The sequence below is a fragment of the Marmota marmota genome, unplaced genomic scaffold, assembly GCF_001458135.2.
Source record: "Marmota marmota marmota unplaced genomic scaffold, marMar, whole genome shotgun sequence".
NCBI lineage: Eukaryota > Metazoa > Chordata > Mammalia > Rodentia > Sciuridae > Marmota > Marmota marmota.
Window position 1 is genome coordinate 3,979,218 of NW_025999977.1, and position 19,167 is coordinate 3,998,384.

Consider the following 19,167-nt stretch of genomic DNA (forward strand, 5'->3'; position numbering starts at 1 on the left):
CAGCCATTGATGATCATTGCCATAATTAATTTGTGTAAAATTTAAAGATAAAACAGTGTGGTTTTAAATTTCCAATTCAGGTCCAGGGATATAAGGTTTTTTACTGAATCTCCTTGATCTGATATCTGTTTTTCCTTTCAAGCATGCTTAACCACTCTCAACATCTGCAATATCTTTATTTAATTTACCCCCTGGTATTCATAATAACAATAATAATACCAACATGACCATAACAGTATGTTTACTGAAAACTCTTTTTCTTTAAATAATTTTTTAGTTGTCAATGGACTTTATTTTATTTATTTATATGTGGTGATAAGAATTGAACCCAGTGCCTCACACATGCTAGACAAGCACTCTACCACTGAGCCACAACCCCAGTGCTGAAAACTCTTATTTAAAACTTTTAAAATTATTGTTATTATTCTTAGGGATGTATAATTAAGTTAGTGTGTTTTAGGGTCACTTGGAACAGTGTCTTTATATGGTTGTGCTACCAGTTGGTTATAGCATTATGTTAATATATTTAATTTAGTTTTTAGGAATTTATTTTCTTAGCTGGGTGCAGTGGTGCATGCCTGTAATCACAGCTACTCAGGAGCCTGAGGCAGGAGGACCAGAAGTTTGAGGTCTACATGGGCAGTTCAGCAAGACCCATTCTCAAAATAAAATACAAAGGGCTGTGGACATAGCTTACTAGTAGAGCACTTGCATAGAATGTGCAAGGCCCTGGGTTTGTTTTTATTTCCCCAGTGCTGGAAAAAAAATAATCTTATTAAAATTATTTAATATTTTGAAACCACATCGGTAGAACAAAGCATATTAAAAGAAGTCTAGGGGCTTCTGGAATAGAAAGAATGCATGTTTAATATGTGTGAGGCCTTGGGGTTCAATCCTCGGCACCAAAAAAGAAGTCTTAACTCTATATTGTAATTTTTTTTTTTTTTTTTTGTGATGGTGCTTAGAATAAAACCCAGGACCTTATGCATGCTTGACAAGTGTATATTAGTGAGCAATACACCAGTTCTTTAAACAGTTTTTTTAAGTCTGTTCTTCCCTTTAAAATGTAAGCAAATGCATATAGTTGAGTATGTGTGTGTGTGTATGTTCTTTTTGATTTTATAATTTAATTTAGAAGCTGCCTATTAAGTTTTCTGTGTCTCAATAATATGGAAATGAATTCTAGTGTTAGCAAACACTCAGATTTTTAACACTGAGAAGACCTTTATAAAAGAGTCCTAAAAAGTTGTATCTAAATTGTGTTTTGAGATTTTGGCTTTAAGTTAAGGCTTTTTGTCAACTACTTATGATTCTATGTTCTAACATTTAATTTTTTCTTACATTTATTTTTATAGTTGATATCATCTACTAAATGTCTAATGAAAGTATTTTTTAGTTTATAATGCATTTTAGTTCAGGTTCATTTACTATCAAACCCAGATGTCAAATCTTTAGGTATATTAAAAACATTATGATGATGTCATAAAAAATTAGATTTGGTCAGAAACCAGTGACCTGCTAGTAGTCACAGCTGATTTAGGGAGACTTGAGTCAGGAGAATCACTTGAGCTCAGGAGTTTGAGACAAACCTCAAAAACATAGTGAGACCCCATCTCAAAAAGGAGGAAAAAAAATTGGATTTAGTAATTTTTCTTCTGACATGTGAACTTTAATAAATCCACATGGGTAGTTTTACATACTCTGCCAGTGGCTACAAATAATGTTAGACTCTTGATTATTTATTCTGACATTTTTATAAGTTATTTAGTAAGAATAGGTTAAAATGATTCCCAAATCATATTTACTTGCTCTTGGAATGATATTTTGTCAATTTTTATGTGACATTCCAGGAATGATCAGGATCTCAGGCAAGTAAATTTAACTATGAAACTGAATAACTGGGCTGGGGTTGTGGCTCAGTGGTAGAGTGCTTGCTTAGCACGCGGGAAGCCCTGGGTTGATCCTCAGCACCACATAAAAATAACTAAATAAAATAAAGGTATTGTGTCCAACTACAACTAAAATAAATAAATAAACAAATACTTTTAAAAAACCTGAATAACTATCTGGTTATTCTTGGTGAGTTTCTTAACTTTAGATCTTTTAACTCAGAGTAAATCAGATGATTGTAGTAGTTTTGAAAGGCCTTTTCTTTAAATTTATACTGAGAAAAGAATGAACTGAGAAATGAGAATGAGTTAATTAGTTCAGGGGCTGGGGTTGTGGCTCAGAGGTAGAGCACTTGTGTACCATGAGTGAGACATTGGGTTCGATCCTCAGCACCACATAAAAATAAAATAAAGATATTATGTCCACCTATAACTAAAAAATAAATATTAAAAAAAAGAGTTAATTAGTTCAGCTTTCTCAGTTTACAAATGAGGAAACAGGCCCAGTAAGCTTTCTCCTTTCACCTGGTAGTATGGGATAATAATTTAGCCACAACTGAAATTAAATGTCTTTAGAATTCCAGTTTATTATTGTTTTCTTGCTATATGCACTATCCTAGCACAATATACTCCTACTAAGCCACATAATACTGCTAATCTACCTGGTGATAATCTAATAATGAGAAATAGATAATACTTGATTCCACCAAGAAGTATAGACTTAAGAAAAATCTGTTCATAATAATAGTTAATTATAGCATTTATCAAACTTTTCATCATCACTGCTTTTATTTATACCTTTTAGAATTTATTGTTATTCATAATGGAATCATCACCAACTACAAGGACTTGAAAAAGTTTTTGGTAAGTAAAGTCACCTCAAAAGACACTGTCTTCTAGAATATCTCTAGATCAGTGAGATTATTTCTTAGGATGTGCAACACCATCTTAGTATGATCAGATAATTTCTAAGACAGTTTCAAGAGTTTGATGGTTTATTGACTGGAACAATTCTGTTTTCCTATATGAGAAGGCAATAATTATTTGACTTTATTATAAGTGACCAAACTTTAAATAAAATTGTAGTTTTGAGGGTTGGTAGCTTAGTGGTAAAGTGTTTGCTTAGCATTCACAAGGTGCTGGGTTTGATCCCTGGCAATGCAAAAATTTAAAAAAAAATTTTTTTAAAGAGGTTTTTTTCTGGTACATCTTTGCTATGAAAGTCCCTATTTGATATATTTTAAAAAATTCTAGTACATATAACAAGAGCCAGTAAAGATTAAATGAAAGATCCTTGTCCTAACTAGCCATATGTTCTATTATAATGATTCATACTGGTGACCTTCTCAGGCTTATCCAATTGAGCTTTCTGTAGTGATGGAAACATTTTTTGTTTTTTCTTTTGCAGTAACCACCATCCACATTAGACTGTTGACCTGGTGCGACTGAGAAATTGAATTTTAAATTTTATTTAAATTTAGATAGCCTCATATAGCTCATGACTATTTTATTATACCATCATCTAAAAAAGAACTGGCATATTCATTATAAAACTGGTGTTTTGGGCTGGGGATGTGGCTCAAGCGGTAACACGCTTGCCTGGCATGCGCCGGGCGCTGGGTTTGATCCTCAGCACCACATAAAATAAAAAATAAAGATGTTGTATCCACCGAAAACTGAAAAATAAATATTAAAAAATTCTCCCTCTCTCTTCTCTCTCTGTCTCTCTCTTTAAAAAAGAAAAAGAAAAACTGGTGTTTTAAGTGTTACATATTTCATTATATTTTAATTATTTAAAATTTATTTTAATTCGTGTGGCATATATTTATATAAATTAAGTTATATGTTCAGTTAATCAGAATACCATTTTATTTTGGATTCATTGTAATCAGATGAGCAATGAAATATGGTGTTAAAAATATTAAAAATTGGGTCTGGGATTGTGGCTCAGCGGTAGAGCATGGGTGGGACCCAGGTTCGATCTTTAGCACCACATAAAAATAGAGGCATTGTGTTGTGTTCATCTGTACCTAAAAAAAAATTTAAAAAATATTAAAAATTAGTGAGATTTTTGAGGAAAAAATTCTGTAGAAAGGATTTGGATATCATATTTTCTTATTAAATGTATTTTTTTTCCCTCCTGCCCTTAGGAAAGCAAAGGCTATGACTTTGAATCTGAAACAGACACAGAAGCAATTGCCAAGCTTGTTAAATACATGTATGACAACTGGGAAAGTCAAGATATCAGTTTTACTACCTTGGTGGAGAGAGTTATCCAACAATTGGTATTAAACCATACTTTTAAATCTAGTTATCCTAACATTGATCATGAGAAATTATTTAAATCTTATAAACAGGAACTATGCTAATTTATTATTTTTGGCTTTTATTTCCATATGCAAAACAATTCAACTTAAATAATTTTGAGATTGTTGTTTGACTTAGTGATTTGACTGCCTCCCTCAGCTCTTAAAATTCTACTTATTTCACTGTAGTTTGGTGTAGTGAGATTGAAGAATAAGTTTGTCTGAAAACAGCATGCATGCACACTTGTACACATGACACATGCATATACACAGCACACATGGTAGAGAATTACCACTCTTTTGCTTCTAACCAATAATTTTAGCACAAGTACCTTCAGCAAAATGCAACCTTATTCTGGGATAACGTCTGCATGTCTCTCAGTCAGCATAATGGATTTTTTTTTTTTTTCCTTTTGGGCACTTTTCCTTGGCCCTGTACCTCCATATGAACGTATTTTCCAGCCTAAGGAAAAAGCACTATTCTTTTGAATCCATCTCAGTTGCCCTAAGTAAAGACATCCAAGAGCCACAAAAGTCTAAGTCCATATTGATGCCTACATATATAACTCTAGCTTTCCCACTTAAAATCCCTTTCCTTCCCTAATATGATCCAACCCTTTCCTCCCACCCAAACTTTATGAAGTCTGTAGCAGAAGGAGTTAGGATGATGGTGAATTTCAAGGTTTGTTCCTTCCCTTTACCCATAGCAGAGTAGTGTGTCTTCTCACCCTTTTCTTCTTTTTACTGTATAATCTAGTTTGTGTTCTATAGTGGTTTTTTGTTCTTCTACCTCAGGTTCTTCCTTTATCCATTCTTTAGACTCCGTACTTAGGAGGTTGGTTTGACAGGGTACAGTGGTGTGCAAGTTAATAAACATGATTGTATGTATTTACATTACTGATATCAAGGTCAAAAAGAATGAAAGTTAACAGTGGTTTACAATTACTAGGGTAAAGAATGGGTTTTGGATACTGAGCTTGGAATCTTTCCTTATTCTATCCTCCTGCTATTAATTTGTAGCATGGGAGATATGATGTATCTGTTGAGAAATGTTGGCAACGTATACAAAGGTGACTTTTTCGAATGGTCTGTTTTTGGAGCCATTATATATTAAGCATATTTTGAAAGTGGTCTTATTTTTAAAAGTTGGTCTTGTGTATACCAAAGCTCAGGACTGTTTGCCTGAAATTCAGGCTTCTTTATAAACTAGTCCTTGTGTGAATGAAAGAAGTCAGAATGTTTCAAGCATTTTGCATTTGGTAATTGATTATAAGTATTACTAATGTATTTTTTTCCCCATAGGAAGGTGCTTTTGCACTTGTATTTAAAAGTGTTCATTTTCCTGGGCAAGCAGTGGGCACAAGGTACATATAAATCTAATAATGACTAATAATAATTGTATGTATTTTGAAATATTTGAGGGACAGGGTTATTTTGTGAAGCCTGTAAGTGACTTTCCTTAGAGGTATTCATGTAAGTGTTTATTTTTCATGTATTCCTCCTTGTTTGTTGTTACATCACTCTCTGATTTAGCAGAATCCCTTAATAAAGTAAATGCATTTTGACATTTATAATTGGCCTTTTGTCTTTTGGGTAGGTTAACTGTGTTTACTTTGTGAATTTGGATATTTAATATTCTCTAATTTCAGACTCAAAACTTCAGCTTTCTTCATATTTTTTAGAAATATATGTTCCAGATAGATTCCTAGAAAATTGTACCATCACTGCTTTTGCCAGGATATTTAAAACCAATCATGAAGTCTTTTTAAAACAGTGAGGAACCCTAAGATTTGGTGAGAGAGAGAAAGATCAATCTTTAATCTGAAATGAAAGGCAGGATGGCTGAAGAGATCATTATATATTGGTGTTCTGTGTAGAAGCAAAAGAAAAATTTCATTTAACATTAAAAAGAAAAATTTCAAGTATGGTGTTATAGAATAGAAATTGGCAACCTTTTTCTGGATTGGGCCAGACAGTAAATGCTTTAAGCTTTCTGTGTCATGTAGTCTCTTTTGTAGCTTCAGTATTGCTGTACTAGTATGACAGCAGCCGTACACTGTATGTGAAAGAATGGGTATGACTGGGTTCCAGTAACCTCTTATTAATACAATTTTAGTTTGTCAATTAAAAATAACAGAAAGAAATCCTTATTTATAGAAATAGACGAGCATGTCCTGTGGGTCTTAATTTGCAAACCCATTTCATTTCTTATATCTGAAGGGAAAATTAAAACATTTCTTGAAGAATATTGATTCATTAACTTTGAAGATTGCATTATTAATATATTATTATATTACTTATATATATTATTTGTAAAAATATTATTTATATTAGTATATTATTTGTAAAAATGGTTTAATTCTGACTTAACTTGATTTACAGACGAGGTAGCCCCCTGTTGATTGGTGTGCGGAGCGAACATAAGCTTTCTACTGATCACATTCCAATACTTTATAGAACAGGTAAAACTGCTCTTACATCATGCCAATGGGGAAAATGTGTAAATTGAGTGCAGTAAATATAAAGAATTTTTTCCTTAAATTGGAATAAATGCTTTTTTGCTCAAATTCATATGTACATATATATTTCTGTCTAGATGTAAAAAAGATTTGTTTTTGTGAGTTCTCTGACAAGTAGAATTATTTTTTCTGTTGTATATCCTTAGCTAGAACTCAGATTGGATCAAAATTCACACGGTGGGGATCACAGGGAGAAAGAGGTGGGAAATGCACTGTGCATGGATGGGGAGGAGTCTTATCCTCTTTTGTTCATTCTTTACTAATTCTTTGTTCTTGGAGTGAATGATTGTGCTGGGCCTCTAAAAATGTGCTTATTTTGTGGGGAACCATTTTGACATTTATTTTTCTAATTTGCAGAATATATTTTGTCTGTTTGCTTTTGGCATTTAGAAAACTGCTTTTAATAATTTGTTTTATTAAAATCTCTGAGATTTGAGAAAACAACTGAAATCATAAAGTATTTTCTTCTGTTTTTTAAAATCATGTAGGATACCTCCTTATATTAGGGAAAAAAAACCACTGTGTTCTACATTATTATAAATTGAACCTAAGAGTAGTTGTTTGAATAATTTAGCCTAGCTTTTAACTGAAAATACATTTAAGTTGTCTTTATTTTATGCATCAGTTTATTATCTAAAAATAATGTCATTTGATATTTTGATTGGCTTTATTTGAATTTGAAATAATTTTGTGTTTGAGGTTTACTTGAAATTTTTTTTTTGTATTGGGGATTGAAACCAGGGGTACCCTGAGCTGCATCCCCAGCCCCTGAGCTGCATCCTCAGCCCCTTTGTTCCATTAAATTTGAGACAGGGTCTGATTTAGTTGCCCAGGCCTGGCTTAAACTTGTGATCCTCCTGTTATAGCTTCCTGAGTTTTTGAGATTACAGATGTGTGCCACCATACCCATTGAGGTTTTATTTTTTTAATAGGACTTCTACCCATATGAACTCTGAACCATTTTATTGGTACAATTATATATAAAAGTGACAACCACAGTGTGCTGTATTATTGCTAAAAGCTTTCTATGTAAAAGATAGGGAATGGTAGTTTCAGGAAATTGAAATTTATACATTCTTGGTTTCTTGGAAAACATTTAGCAAAGAACTTTAAGCCCTTTTGCCTTTGATGGTGTCTACATTTGTTCTTTTATCTAGAGCAGAAAGTTATTTTCTTAAATGACCTCCCCAGTCTTGAGATGTTAGAAGTTCTTTTCTTCCCCTGCCACTTCCCCATTCCCCCATCCCTGTTCCCACTCCCTAGTCTGTCTTTTTTTTTTTCTTTTTCGGTACTGGGGATTGAACTCAGGGGCACTTAACCACTGAGCCACATCCACAGTCCTTTTTTGTATTTTATTTAGAGACGGTTTCACTGAGTTGCTTAGGGCCTCACTAAGTTGCTGAGCTGGCCTTGAACTCATGTTTCTCCTGCCTCAGTCTTCTGAGATGCAGGGATTACAGGCGTATGCCATTGCACCCCACTCCACTCTCTGGTCTTTCCAGAAGAAAAATATCTGCCAATGAGAATATATAATTTGGACCCAGAGTTCCAGATTTCTGTGAATAATTTTGCTTGTGTATATATATATTCTTTATATATTGTAAGTTGTCTTGGGTTATTTTTAGAAATAATGAAAAACATTGGTTAGTCTTAAGAAATTAGAAGAAAATTTTATAGATTATATTTGAGTAACTATTTCACTAGGTATAGGTAGATAATATGTGGCTTAGTGAGGCCTCTTACTGAAGGGGTTGTGTAAAGAGAGAACTCTGGGCTGCCTTTTAGATTTTCACCATTTTTTCACAGTGTAATTACTGACCATATAAAATTAAAGCCTCCTTTCTCTCTGCAGGACAGGGATGATAATTGTATTCCACTTCTACCAGATGAGATAATCAATACACGGGAAACATTTTGGATATTATAAAAGCTGTATAGGTGTTACATAAATAAAAAATTCTTTTTTAATATTGTGATTAATTGTACTTTTGTACATTATCAATATTTGTAGTGAAGCTCAACCCTGTTATGACATTTTATATACAAAGCTAGTTTTATACTTTTTTAAATATAAGTGCTGGAATATCCTATTTCATTTTGATTTTTTTTTTCTTTTTGTACTGGGGATTGAACTCAGGAGCACTTTACCATGGAGCTGCAGCCCTAGTCCTTTTGTTTTTTATCTTGCCAAGTTGCTGAGGTTCTTGCTAAGTTATTGAATTTGTGATCCTCCTGCCTCAGTCTCCCAAGTTGTTAGGATTAGAGGCATGCACCACTGTGCATGGCTTTTTCTACTTGTCTTTAAATTCACTTTTCTTTTTCCTTCCCAGGACCTTGTGCATGCTAGGCACACACTCTGTTACTGAGTTTCACTTGCAGTGCTTTCACTTTTCTTTAGATACAATAATATTCATTTTTTGATGGGCAGTTTCAAGAGTTTTGTCAAAGCAAACAGTTGTTTAATCACTACCATAATCAAGATGTACAACAGTACTCTTCTCTAGAGAGTTCCCTCAAGCTGTACCTTTGAAAACAATGGCAAGTACTGATATGTTACCTTTCCATAATGTTGTCTTTTTTAGGATGTTATATTATGCTTACTTTTTAAAGTTTGATATCTTCTCCTATTCTGAATTTAGGTGGGAGGAACTATTTCATTTTTTTTAAACCTTTATTTTATTTTTATGTGGTGCTGAGGCTCGAACCCTTGTGCGCTTTGCACGTGCTAGAGGAGCACTCTACCACTGAGCCACAACCCCAACTCCGAACTATTTAATTTTCATGCCTAAAATACACTAAATAATTACAGGTGGTGGAGAACTTTGGATATATGTTTTTAATAACTGTTATTTCCGAGTCTTTATATGTGCATTTTAGAAGATGAGTTTTTATAATCTGGCTATTGTGTCGATAGGTTATGAGGTCTACTATGTCCTGGAGAATGGAGCCTTTTTTTTTTTTTTGGTCTTGAGTGTAATTATAGAGTCTTTAATACATTTTTTTTTTCTACATGGGCTAATTTGTCAAACTTTAACATACTTCCTCATGTTCACTTTAGGTGTAAATAAACAAGAAAAAAAAAAAACAACCTTATCTATCACTGACTTGACAAATTAAGTAGAGATGCCAGAATTTTGAAGTGCTAGAATTAAAAAGGTGCTAACATTACAAAGGGGCCATACTCTACCCTGACTTAAAAGAAGTATAAGAAAATACAATTTTAAGACAGGAGAGATTCTTGGTCTGTATTATTTCTTGTGTCTGATAGTAGGTCCCTTGTAGGATGTACCATAGTTAGAGAGATATGTCTTTGTTTTGTTTTTAAATCGGAATTAGTATAGACCACAACATGATTTGTTAGCTGATTTGCTATTGAAATCTAGAGAAGTTTGTTATGGGACAATGAAGATTAATTTGCCACTACTTATTATTATTCTATAGTTTTGATATTTTTAATGTAATTTTTGTGATAAATATAGGTCCACAAACTTACATGTATTAAGTCCATCACGTTTAGTGTGAGAAAAAGATTGAGATTAGTCTGTATTTATTTTTGATTTTTAAAAAAGTTGGTGGTATTAATGAATTATTGGATTTGAAAAGAAATATTACATTAAAAATTTTGTAATGTAGTACTATTATCTGCCACGCATTCTTTTATAGTTGCTATTTCACTCTACACTTTTGGTCTGTTCTTATTGCTTATTGCATGGAAATAAGGTATCTATCCGGCATTTAAAAGTTGCTGAAATAATTTTGTGTTGCTATGGTTTTTTTAAATTGTTGTTGTTATGTTGTTGATTTTGTAAAAAATTATGTATTTTTCTATATCAGGCATGATTTTCTACATATTTGCCAATTCACATTAACTGTGTGCTCTAGGCAAAGACAAGAAAGGAGGCTGCAATCTCTCTCGTGTGGACAGCACTACTTGCCTTTTCCCTGTTGAAGAAAAAGCAGTAGAATATTACTTTGCTTCTGATGCAAGGTGAGTTTCCCTAGTTGATTCACAGAGAATTTTTATTAAAACTTCTTATGTAAAGGAAATTCAGGAAGAAGTCATTTTGTAGAAGTCGAGTCACGCCGTATAAGAGAACTTTTTTATTTTTACAGTTCTAGAGGTGGAACCTCATGCATGCTAGGCAAGCACTTCATTGTTTTGCTTGCTTGCTTCCTTCCTTCCTTCCTTCCTTTTTTTTCATTACTGGGGAGTGAATTCTCAAGGCTTTGCTCATGCCAAGCAAGTGCTCTGTCACTGAACTATGTCTCTATGCCCAGGCAAGCACTTTACCAATGAGCTATACCCCATGCCTAAAATTTCCTTGATTAAAGTAGAGGTGACTTTTTTTTAAATCTCACTTCAAACCAGGTAGGTCAGTTTACAATATATATATGTGTGTATATATATATATATATTTTTTTTTTTTTTCAGACTTGTTCCAGTGTATTTACTTTCGAGCACTTGTGTTTTTTTTTTTTTTTTTTGGTCTTTCTTTCATGAGGCTTATTTAGGTTTTGTAGGGAGGAGAGATCTTAGATTAAAGAGTAGAATTAGCTTAGTTACTATCACAATTAATAGTATAGTTGCTGAACCATTGTATTTTAGTCTTTTTTCCTGTATTTTTTATTGGTGCATTATAGTTGTGCATAATGGTGGGATTTATTGTTACATATTTATACAGGTACACAGTGTAGCAATAGAATTTGGCCAGTATCATTGCCCAGTATTTCCCCATTCTGTAGTTTTCATCTTAATGTGGACACTCATTTTCTTATTTTTTTTTTCATTTGGAATGAACTTGGAGCATAATTATTTCTCTAAAGGATTAGTATTAAACTAAATTATTTTGAAAGAAAATGTGTTGCAATGTTTAGATTCATTTATAAATAAAATACTGTAGTAATGGGGGTAAAATGGAATTACTCAAATTGCCAGTAAGTATGTGATTTAGTCACTGAGCCTGAAGATAAGAGGCAATAATAAAAATGAGAAAATGATTCCATGTAGGACGACTTCAGGGAATATGTTATCTTAGTAAGAAAGCAAGCTTCACTGTTTTCTAATTTTTACAAATATGTAAGATGTGTAGTCAGTTGGTTTACTACAGAGTTGACAGTTACTGCTTAAAAAAATTGGAAATTGCAAAAGTATACCATTTTTTTCATTCATTCTTGCATTCTGTTGAACACTCTGAGCAAAGCCATGTGCTAGCCTCAGGAAATATGATAAAAATTAAAGTATTATTTGCCCTTAATGAGTTCTTCCATAATGGAGGAGACAAATTTTAAACACCAATTACACAACCATCAAATTACCACTATGACAAAAGCTACAGAATACTTTTAACAGGGTGATACAGTCCTTTGTGGGTAGATTTTTGTCAAGGGGATGAAGCCTGAATGGAGAGTTAAGGGGAGAATAGGAATTAATTTGGTGAAGGGGTGAAGAAAAGAATGTTCATTCTCTACAGGTGGCTCATCCTATGAGAATTCAGGAGGGATGTGAGTATGGTTGGAATAGAGCATAAGAGGAATCTTGGTGGGAGAAAAGATTGGAGAAGAAGGTGTAGGGCTCATGGTAAGACATTTTGATGTTTTCCTAAGAGCCAGAGGGAAGTCATGAAGTGGTTTGTTGCGGGGGGAAGCATTTTGATCAGAGTTGCCTTTTGATATCAATTATGGCAGAAAAGGAGAACGTGTAGAGGAAGGTAAGAGAGAATGTGGGTGAACTAGTTAGGGTGCTGCAGTGGTAAGAGTAGATGGCAGCTAGTACTTGTTTATGACAATGGACTTGGAAGGAAATTTTGAGAAATGTTTAGAGTTAAAATTGCAGAATTTTCTGATGGGTAGAAAAAGGAGGAAATAACCATGCCTTCTGATCTAATCTAATTTAGTTATGTTGCTAGGCAGAGTTTGTTTTATTTTTTGTCTGCAATGACCCTCCCCACCTCCACCAACATTGCCCTGAAAGGGATAGCACTGATAAGTAGAAAATTAACAAAAGTATTGCAAGATGGTGGAGTATTTGTTTGTTTATTTTGAAGTACTGAGGATTGAATCCAGGACCTTGCATATGCTAGGCAAGTGTTATACCACTGAGTTGTTTCTCACCCTGGAGTTCGTGCTTAAATTTGATTTGTGTATCCTAATGATAGTTTTGTTTGTAATAATGATCCTTGATTATTGATATTTATATCTCCTTGAACATTTTCTAGTGCTGTCATTGAACACACCAATCGTGTCATCTTTCTAGAAGATGATGACGTTGCAGCAGTTGTGGATGGCCGTCTTTCTATCCATCGAATTAAACGTACTGCAGGAGATCATCCTGCTCGAGCTGTGCAAACCCTCCAAATGGAACTCCAGCAGATCATGAAGGGTGAAAGTTTTTGTCATGTTGTAGCTTGGTGTCCTTAAAAAAAGGAGCTATTCTATTTCTTGTCCTACCAATGAATCTAACGATATTGCTGAGTGATATCTTCCATATGATTAATGAAGGGACAGTCCCAGGAAAAGAGATGATTCTTTAAAGAAATTATCTGCATTTCTTCCAGTAGTTCTTCAAACTAATTCATGGTTGGTTCTAACATTATGAAAAATAGATTGATTAATAGTGCCTGATATTTTCAAGATATTTTATATCTCTTCTGTTTTATATGTGTTCTTTTTCTCATTCTTTTTGTATTCTCCCCATGCTTCAGTTTTTTCATATATAAAATGGTTTTCATAGAACCTACCTCATTAAGGTTGTTTTGAGTACTAAGGGAGTTTAATACACTTCAGAATAGTGCCAGACACACTTAGTGAATCCTGAATAATGTTTGTTGTTGGTAGCTATTGTGATAATTATGGTTTTTATTTTTATTCTCCTTTCTGATTGAATTGTGGGAATAAAAGTCAACACTTATTGCATAACTGCTATATGTCATATTCTTTGCTATATTAATCTGTACCACATGTACACAATGCAGTAACTGCTGTTCTTATTTTACAGATTAAGGAATTTCCCCAGTTAAGATAGTAAAGGATAAAACCATGACTTGAACCTAGACCTAGACTGACTCTAAAAATTAGGCTTATATTATTTCCCTTTTTTTGCTCTAACTGTATATCTTGGGTATGAAGTAAATAAAGACTTTTCTTACTTGTTCATTTTTTCTCACATAGTGTAAAATATATGCCTTCAGTCCATTAGGCAGTCATGTGTGAATACTGTTTTTATTTAGCAAGATTATGTTAAAGGAGACAGTTGGGTACAAATTTCTTTTTATTGGGCTTATTAATTTTTGTTTTACCTTATATAATTTCTATGATTTAGGCAACTTCAGTTCATTTATGCAAAAGGAAATTTTTGAGCAGCCAGAGTCTGTTGTGAACACGATGAGAGGAAGAGTCAACTTTGATGACTACACTGGTAATGACATAAGCCATTATTGTATTAACGTCTCTTGTATGTGTTGGGGGGGTGCCATTAGTCATCTGAATATTTATTGTCCTTTGTAGCCTTGGGAAACAACTGTGGCCTCCAGCCATCATGGATGGTTAATCCTTTAGTGTATGAGACTACTTATATGAGGTATCTAGAATAGTAAGATTCATAAGGATAAAAGTAGATTAATGGTTGCCAGGTGCTGGGGAAAGGGTTATTGTTTAAAGTGGGTAGAGTTTCAGTTTGGTATGGTGAAAAGCTTCTGGAGATGGACGATAGTGATAATTATGCAACAATGACTGTAGTTGGTGCTACTTATTTTTTGCTTTAAAATAGTTAAAATGGCAAAGTTTATGTAATGGGAACCTGCTGTGACTGTCAAGGACAGTTCTGGACACTATCCTTGGCACTGAATTCTAAGAACAATATCTGGTCCACCTACTGGGAAGCTTACATGTATCTACCCAGGCTAGATTTTCTCTTTCCAGTTATAAATAAATAAAGATGTAAACTTCCCCAGGGATCTCAGGTAATTCTGATGCCATGTGGTCTAACCTGTACATGTTTAAGGTGGAGGTCAGAGTTCAACATTAGTTTTGTTTGTGGAAATTCTTTTTAGACCATGTATAACAGACACATATGTCTTTGGCCATAGACGATCAGTCTCAAACTCCTCTTATAGATTTGAGTGAATAGGAAAGTGATATCTGATACAGTCTTGACCTTGAGGTATACTAATAATCTAGGGGTGGGGATGAATATATAATTAACTATTTAAATTAAGGCAAAATATGATAGTTGACATTAGAAACTCATTTTAATGTTCAAATGCTTTAAGTTTAATGTTGAATTTAGGGAGGTAGAGAATGAGTCTGTGGAAAGGGGCTTTGGGATCAAGGAAGGCTTCACAAAGTAGAAAGGTGTGGGTTTTCAAGAATTTGGAAGGTTCTATAAGAGAAGATCTGTTGGGGATGTAGGTTGTGTAGAAGAGCATTAGCTAAGGGGAACTAGTGAAAAAAGAATGAGGAAGATATTTATGAAATAGTTTGTAGTCTAGTTTGTCCCCTGGACCTAGTACTTGAAGAGGAGTAAAAAGAAGTCTAGGAAGGAAGGGGAGAGGAACTTCTGTGAGGGCCTTGAATGCATTCTAATGTGGGGACTTGCTGGGGTACCTCTTTTTATAGAAGTTACAGAATTGTCATAGATGAGGAGCCAATGTTGGTGCTCACTATGCTTTCCTGAAGTGGCTGGGTATCACTCTCCACTGTCCCCTGGAGGAGTGAGATGCTGAAATGCAGTTGTCAGCATATTGTTCTGTCTGGGGTACAGGGAAAGGAGAGGGAGGTGGGGACCACAAGAGAAATAGGACCTACATTTAGCTGTGTGAAGGAAGGGGTTGTTAAAGATGGTTGAGTTGAAAGAACTGGGAGAGTAGTAGTAAATACCACTGTGGTATTTTTGAAATTAAGATCAGGAAAAAGATTTGTTTTATAAGGAAAGAAGATAAAATAAACTGTGAGAAGTGTATTGTCCTCTCTACCCCCTGATCCCAGGCCTTGAACATGCTAAGCACATGCTGTAACGCTGAGCTCTAGCCTCAGCACTTAGAAGTTCATGGCTTTTAAAAGCTCTATTATCTCTATTAATGTACATAAAAGTTCTATAATAAAAACAAGATACCTGCAGTCTTAGTTGTTAAGATGAGGAAATCAAGTCCTTGTCAGTTTAAATATCTTCGCCCAAGGTTACATTTCTCAGCATTCATGGAGCATTCATGTGTTCAGTGTAGTTCCCTAGTGCTCTGCAGCCTCACCCCTGACCACTAGGCCTAGTTATGGCCTACGTTATCAGAATTAGACTTCTTCAAAAGCATCAGCAATTTGGACCTTGGGGAACTCCTTCCAGAACTATCCTAAGCCCTCTTAACTATGAGGGAATTTGCTAGGACTGATTTTAAGGAAACATGATGGCCAGTCAATTTCATCATTTTACCTCCTTGTCATTCTTGGTCGCCACCTACACTACAGTCTCTGCTTTTATACTAATTCTTCTGATTTGCATACCCTGATCCAATCTTGAACTATTGTTTCCTTTCTTCCCAAACCTTTGCAGTGCATGCTAGGGTCTGTGGAAAAAACTTTAGGTACAGTTAATTTGAACAGGCTTGGCCTAGTGCAGCCATAGTGAGTAGGCTAGTCTGCCTACCAGGGCCTGGATGAGGGGAAGTGCTAGAGATAAAGTCAGATCAAAGTAGGTTATATGCCAGGGGGCGGGGGGTGGGGGCTTGAAAGCCACAAGGAGTATGGATTATATTCTAAGTTACTTGGGAAGCCAGTGATACTTTTTGTTGCTTTATTTTTTACTTCACTGACTTCTTTTCATAGAAGAGTACAATACCCTCTGTTATTATTGAAATTTAAAAAGGAGAATATAAAATCATTAAAAATAACACCAAAAGTAAAACATGTACCTTAGTTTGTTAGTATAAGTAAGGTGGAAAAAAGCGTGGGGAAATAAAGAGAGCAGGTTTAGGGCATGACAGCACAGGAGAATGATGCTCATGAGGATGTACATGTTTTCCTCTTCAGCCAGGATCTGAATTGTGTGAGTCTAGAGCTCTGCTAGCCACTCAGGGCCTTGACCAGGATATTCATGTGGTGGGTGCTTAGAGGTATGGGTTGAATAATCAAATGAATGTCAAATGAGAATTTCTCCCAGGTAGAATACTAGTCTGTGTAGAAGGATCTATAGAGAAGACAAATGAAGAACAACACACCAGTAACTATAGAGACAGAAAAAGAAACAGAGGACAGACTTCATTAGAAGGTTTCAAGATCAGATTTATGTTTTTAAAGGATCTTATTTTGGTTGTGTGTGGAGGGCAGATTCCAGGAAGTCAAGAATACAAGAGTGAGTCAGGGAAATGTTTTTTTCTAGGGGAGATGGTGGTACTGGGGGATTGCAGTACAGGGACTGTTGAAGGTGGACATAGGGGAGGGTAGGACCAATCAGGATAATGCTGACATGGAGCAGTTAAGTGGTTGTCAGTGGCATTTACTGAGATAGCAAAGGCTGAGACTCAGTAGGTTTATTTTATATACTGAGCACTATTCTGGGCAGAGGGCAGTGGAAATAAACATAATAAAGATAATTTTTTCCAGATAGGTTTATAAAAGGATAATAAAATTCACATTCTTAGTATAAAATTCTTTTTTGTTGTTGTTGTTTGTTTTTTGGTGCTGGGGATTGAACCCAGGGCCTTATGCATGCAAGGCAAGCACTCTATCAACTGAACTATATCCCCAGCCCTAAATTTCTGTTTTTAAATTTTGTTTTGAGATGGAATCTCAAATGCTGCCCAAGTTGGGCTTGAGCTACAGGGCTCTAGTGATCTTCCTGCCTCAGCTTCCTGATAATATTCTGAGTTTTGATAAACTTCTGCAGAATAGGCATAATCCTGACTTCTGTAAAGTCAAGATGTGGAACATTTCCATCACTCCATAAATTTCTGTGTCCTTTATTATCAGCTTCTCCCTACCTCCAGTCTTCAGCTTCTTCCTATCTGTTGTTTATGTCCCTTTGCCTCTAAGATAACTTTTACTTCAAAGGGAAAAATGTAAAAATGACTAAACAAATTAGAATGTAAGTACTGTGATTGCATGCCCTTGGACCAGGGTGGTAGGTATAGTTAGTTACAAGTTTGGGGGACAATTAAGTTATGACCTATTAATTTCCTTTTCGTAACTATGGAGAACTATGCTCCCTAAAAGGAATATGAATTCTTTGAAACAGCAGTGTTATTTCTCATATCGTAGTAGACACTTATGAAAGGTCACTTCATGTGGTTTTTCCTAAATAATTGTGTTCTCAAACTTTTATTTCAGTGAATTTGGGTGGTTTGAAGGATCACATTAAGGAGATACAGAGGTGTCGGCGTTTGATTCTTATTGCTTGTGGAACAAGTTACCATGCTGGTGTAGCAGTAAGTGACCTTTTAAAATTCTCATTATGTTATTTTAGATATAAGAGGATATCTGAAGACCAGCAGTGCCTCTACTAACACCTTGTAAAACTCTTGTTCAGATGTGTTACTTTTTCATGACAAATTTCAGGAAGATTTAGGGGATTTTAAAAGTTGGTTGAATTATTTATCAATGGAAGATTTGCTGTAGACAGGTCTTTAGATAACAGAGGGACTACCTGAAGCTGACTTCATGAAGGACCAAGAGGGATGAGTTTGTTCACCATTCCAGGCTTGTAGCCTTGGGAGTATGTCTACTTATATGAGAGCAGTCATTTGGTTTTACTTAGCATTGCTCAATTGCCCCAGACAGGTGACTAGTAATGTGTCAACATCAGCAGGAGTTTACTCCATAGGCCATTACTGTCAAGAAAGGAAGTCTGCTTTTGGTCAGACTTTGTTCTTTAAATTGATATTTTAGAAGCTAAAGTTCTGTATTAAAGATGTTTATTAGCTTTCAGTATAGGAATTATAGAATGTGATGGTCTTTTAGTCCAGTAAATCAGATCTACATGTAGATTCTTCATAAATGAGCCAGATTATGTACTGCTTATCTAAAGAGGATTTTTACATTCAATTTCTGCTTTTAGGATTGATTCCCCAAATTCATGACATAGTAATTTTTTTAAAAAACATTTTTTTCTTCGTTGTAGATGGACACAGTACATTTACTTTATTTATTTTTATGTGGTGCTGAGGATCAAACCCAGTGCCTCACACATGCCAGTCAAGCACTCTATGACTGAGCCACAACCCCAGCCCGACATAGTAATTTTTACTTGCTAGGGCATACATAATCTGTATCTTAAATTAGTGAAACCATCTGATCTCCAGCTGTTACATCCCCAAAACCCCCCCAAAATTTATTTGTTCCAAAAAGGAAAGGCTATGCAATATTGAAGGGAAGAGGTCTGGAGTGATTGAGTATGAGAAGAGGAATGAGTTAAAAATATTAGTGTAAATTAAAGAAGGGATGGGCTAACTTACTGGTGCTTTTGGTCAT

The 19,167-nt window shown here is 34.7% G+C and overlaps 1 protein-coding gene across 2 annotated transcripts in view; it reads left to right on the forward strand.

Annotated features, from left to right (window-relative positions):
* The window catches only part of Gfpt1 (glutamine--fructose-6-phosphate transaminase 1), an 84,768-nt gene that overhangs the window by 37,972 nt on the left and 27,629 nt on the right, over window positions 1-19,167 (forward strand). For both annotated transcript variants that reach the window (XM_048804188.1, XM_048804189.1), the window contains 9 exons: window positions 2,695-2,753; window positions 4,040-4,174; window positions 5,498-5,559; window positions 6,578-6,657; window positions 6,861-6,914; window positions 10,597-10,702; window positions 12,930-13,093; window positions 14,033-14,128; window positions 18,028-18,125. In XM_048804188.1, the coding sequence (XP_048660145.1) occupies window positions 2,695-2,753; window positions 4,040-4,174; window positions 5,498-5,559; window positions 6,578-6,657; window positions 6,861-6,914; window positions 10,597-10,702; window positions 12,930-13,093; window positions 14,033-14,128; window positions 18,028-18,125 (854 nt within the window). The remainder of the gene's footprint in view (window positions 1-2,694; window positions 2,754-4,039; window positions 4,175-5,497; window positions 5,560-6,577; window positions 6,658-6,860; window positions 6,915-10,596; window positions 10,703-12,929; window positions 13,094-14,032; window positions 14,129-18,027; window positions 18,126-19,167) is intronic.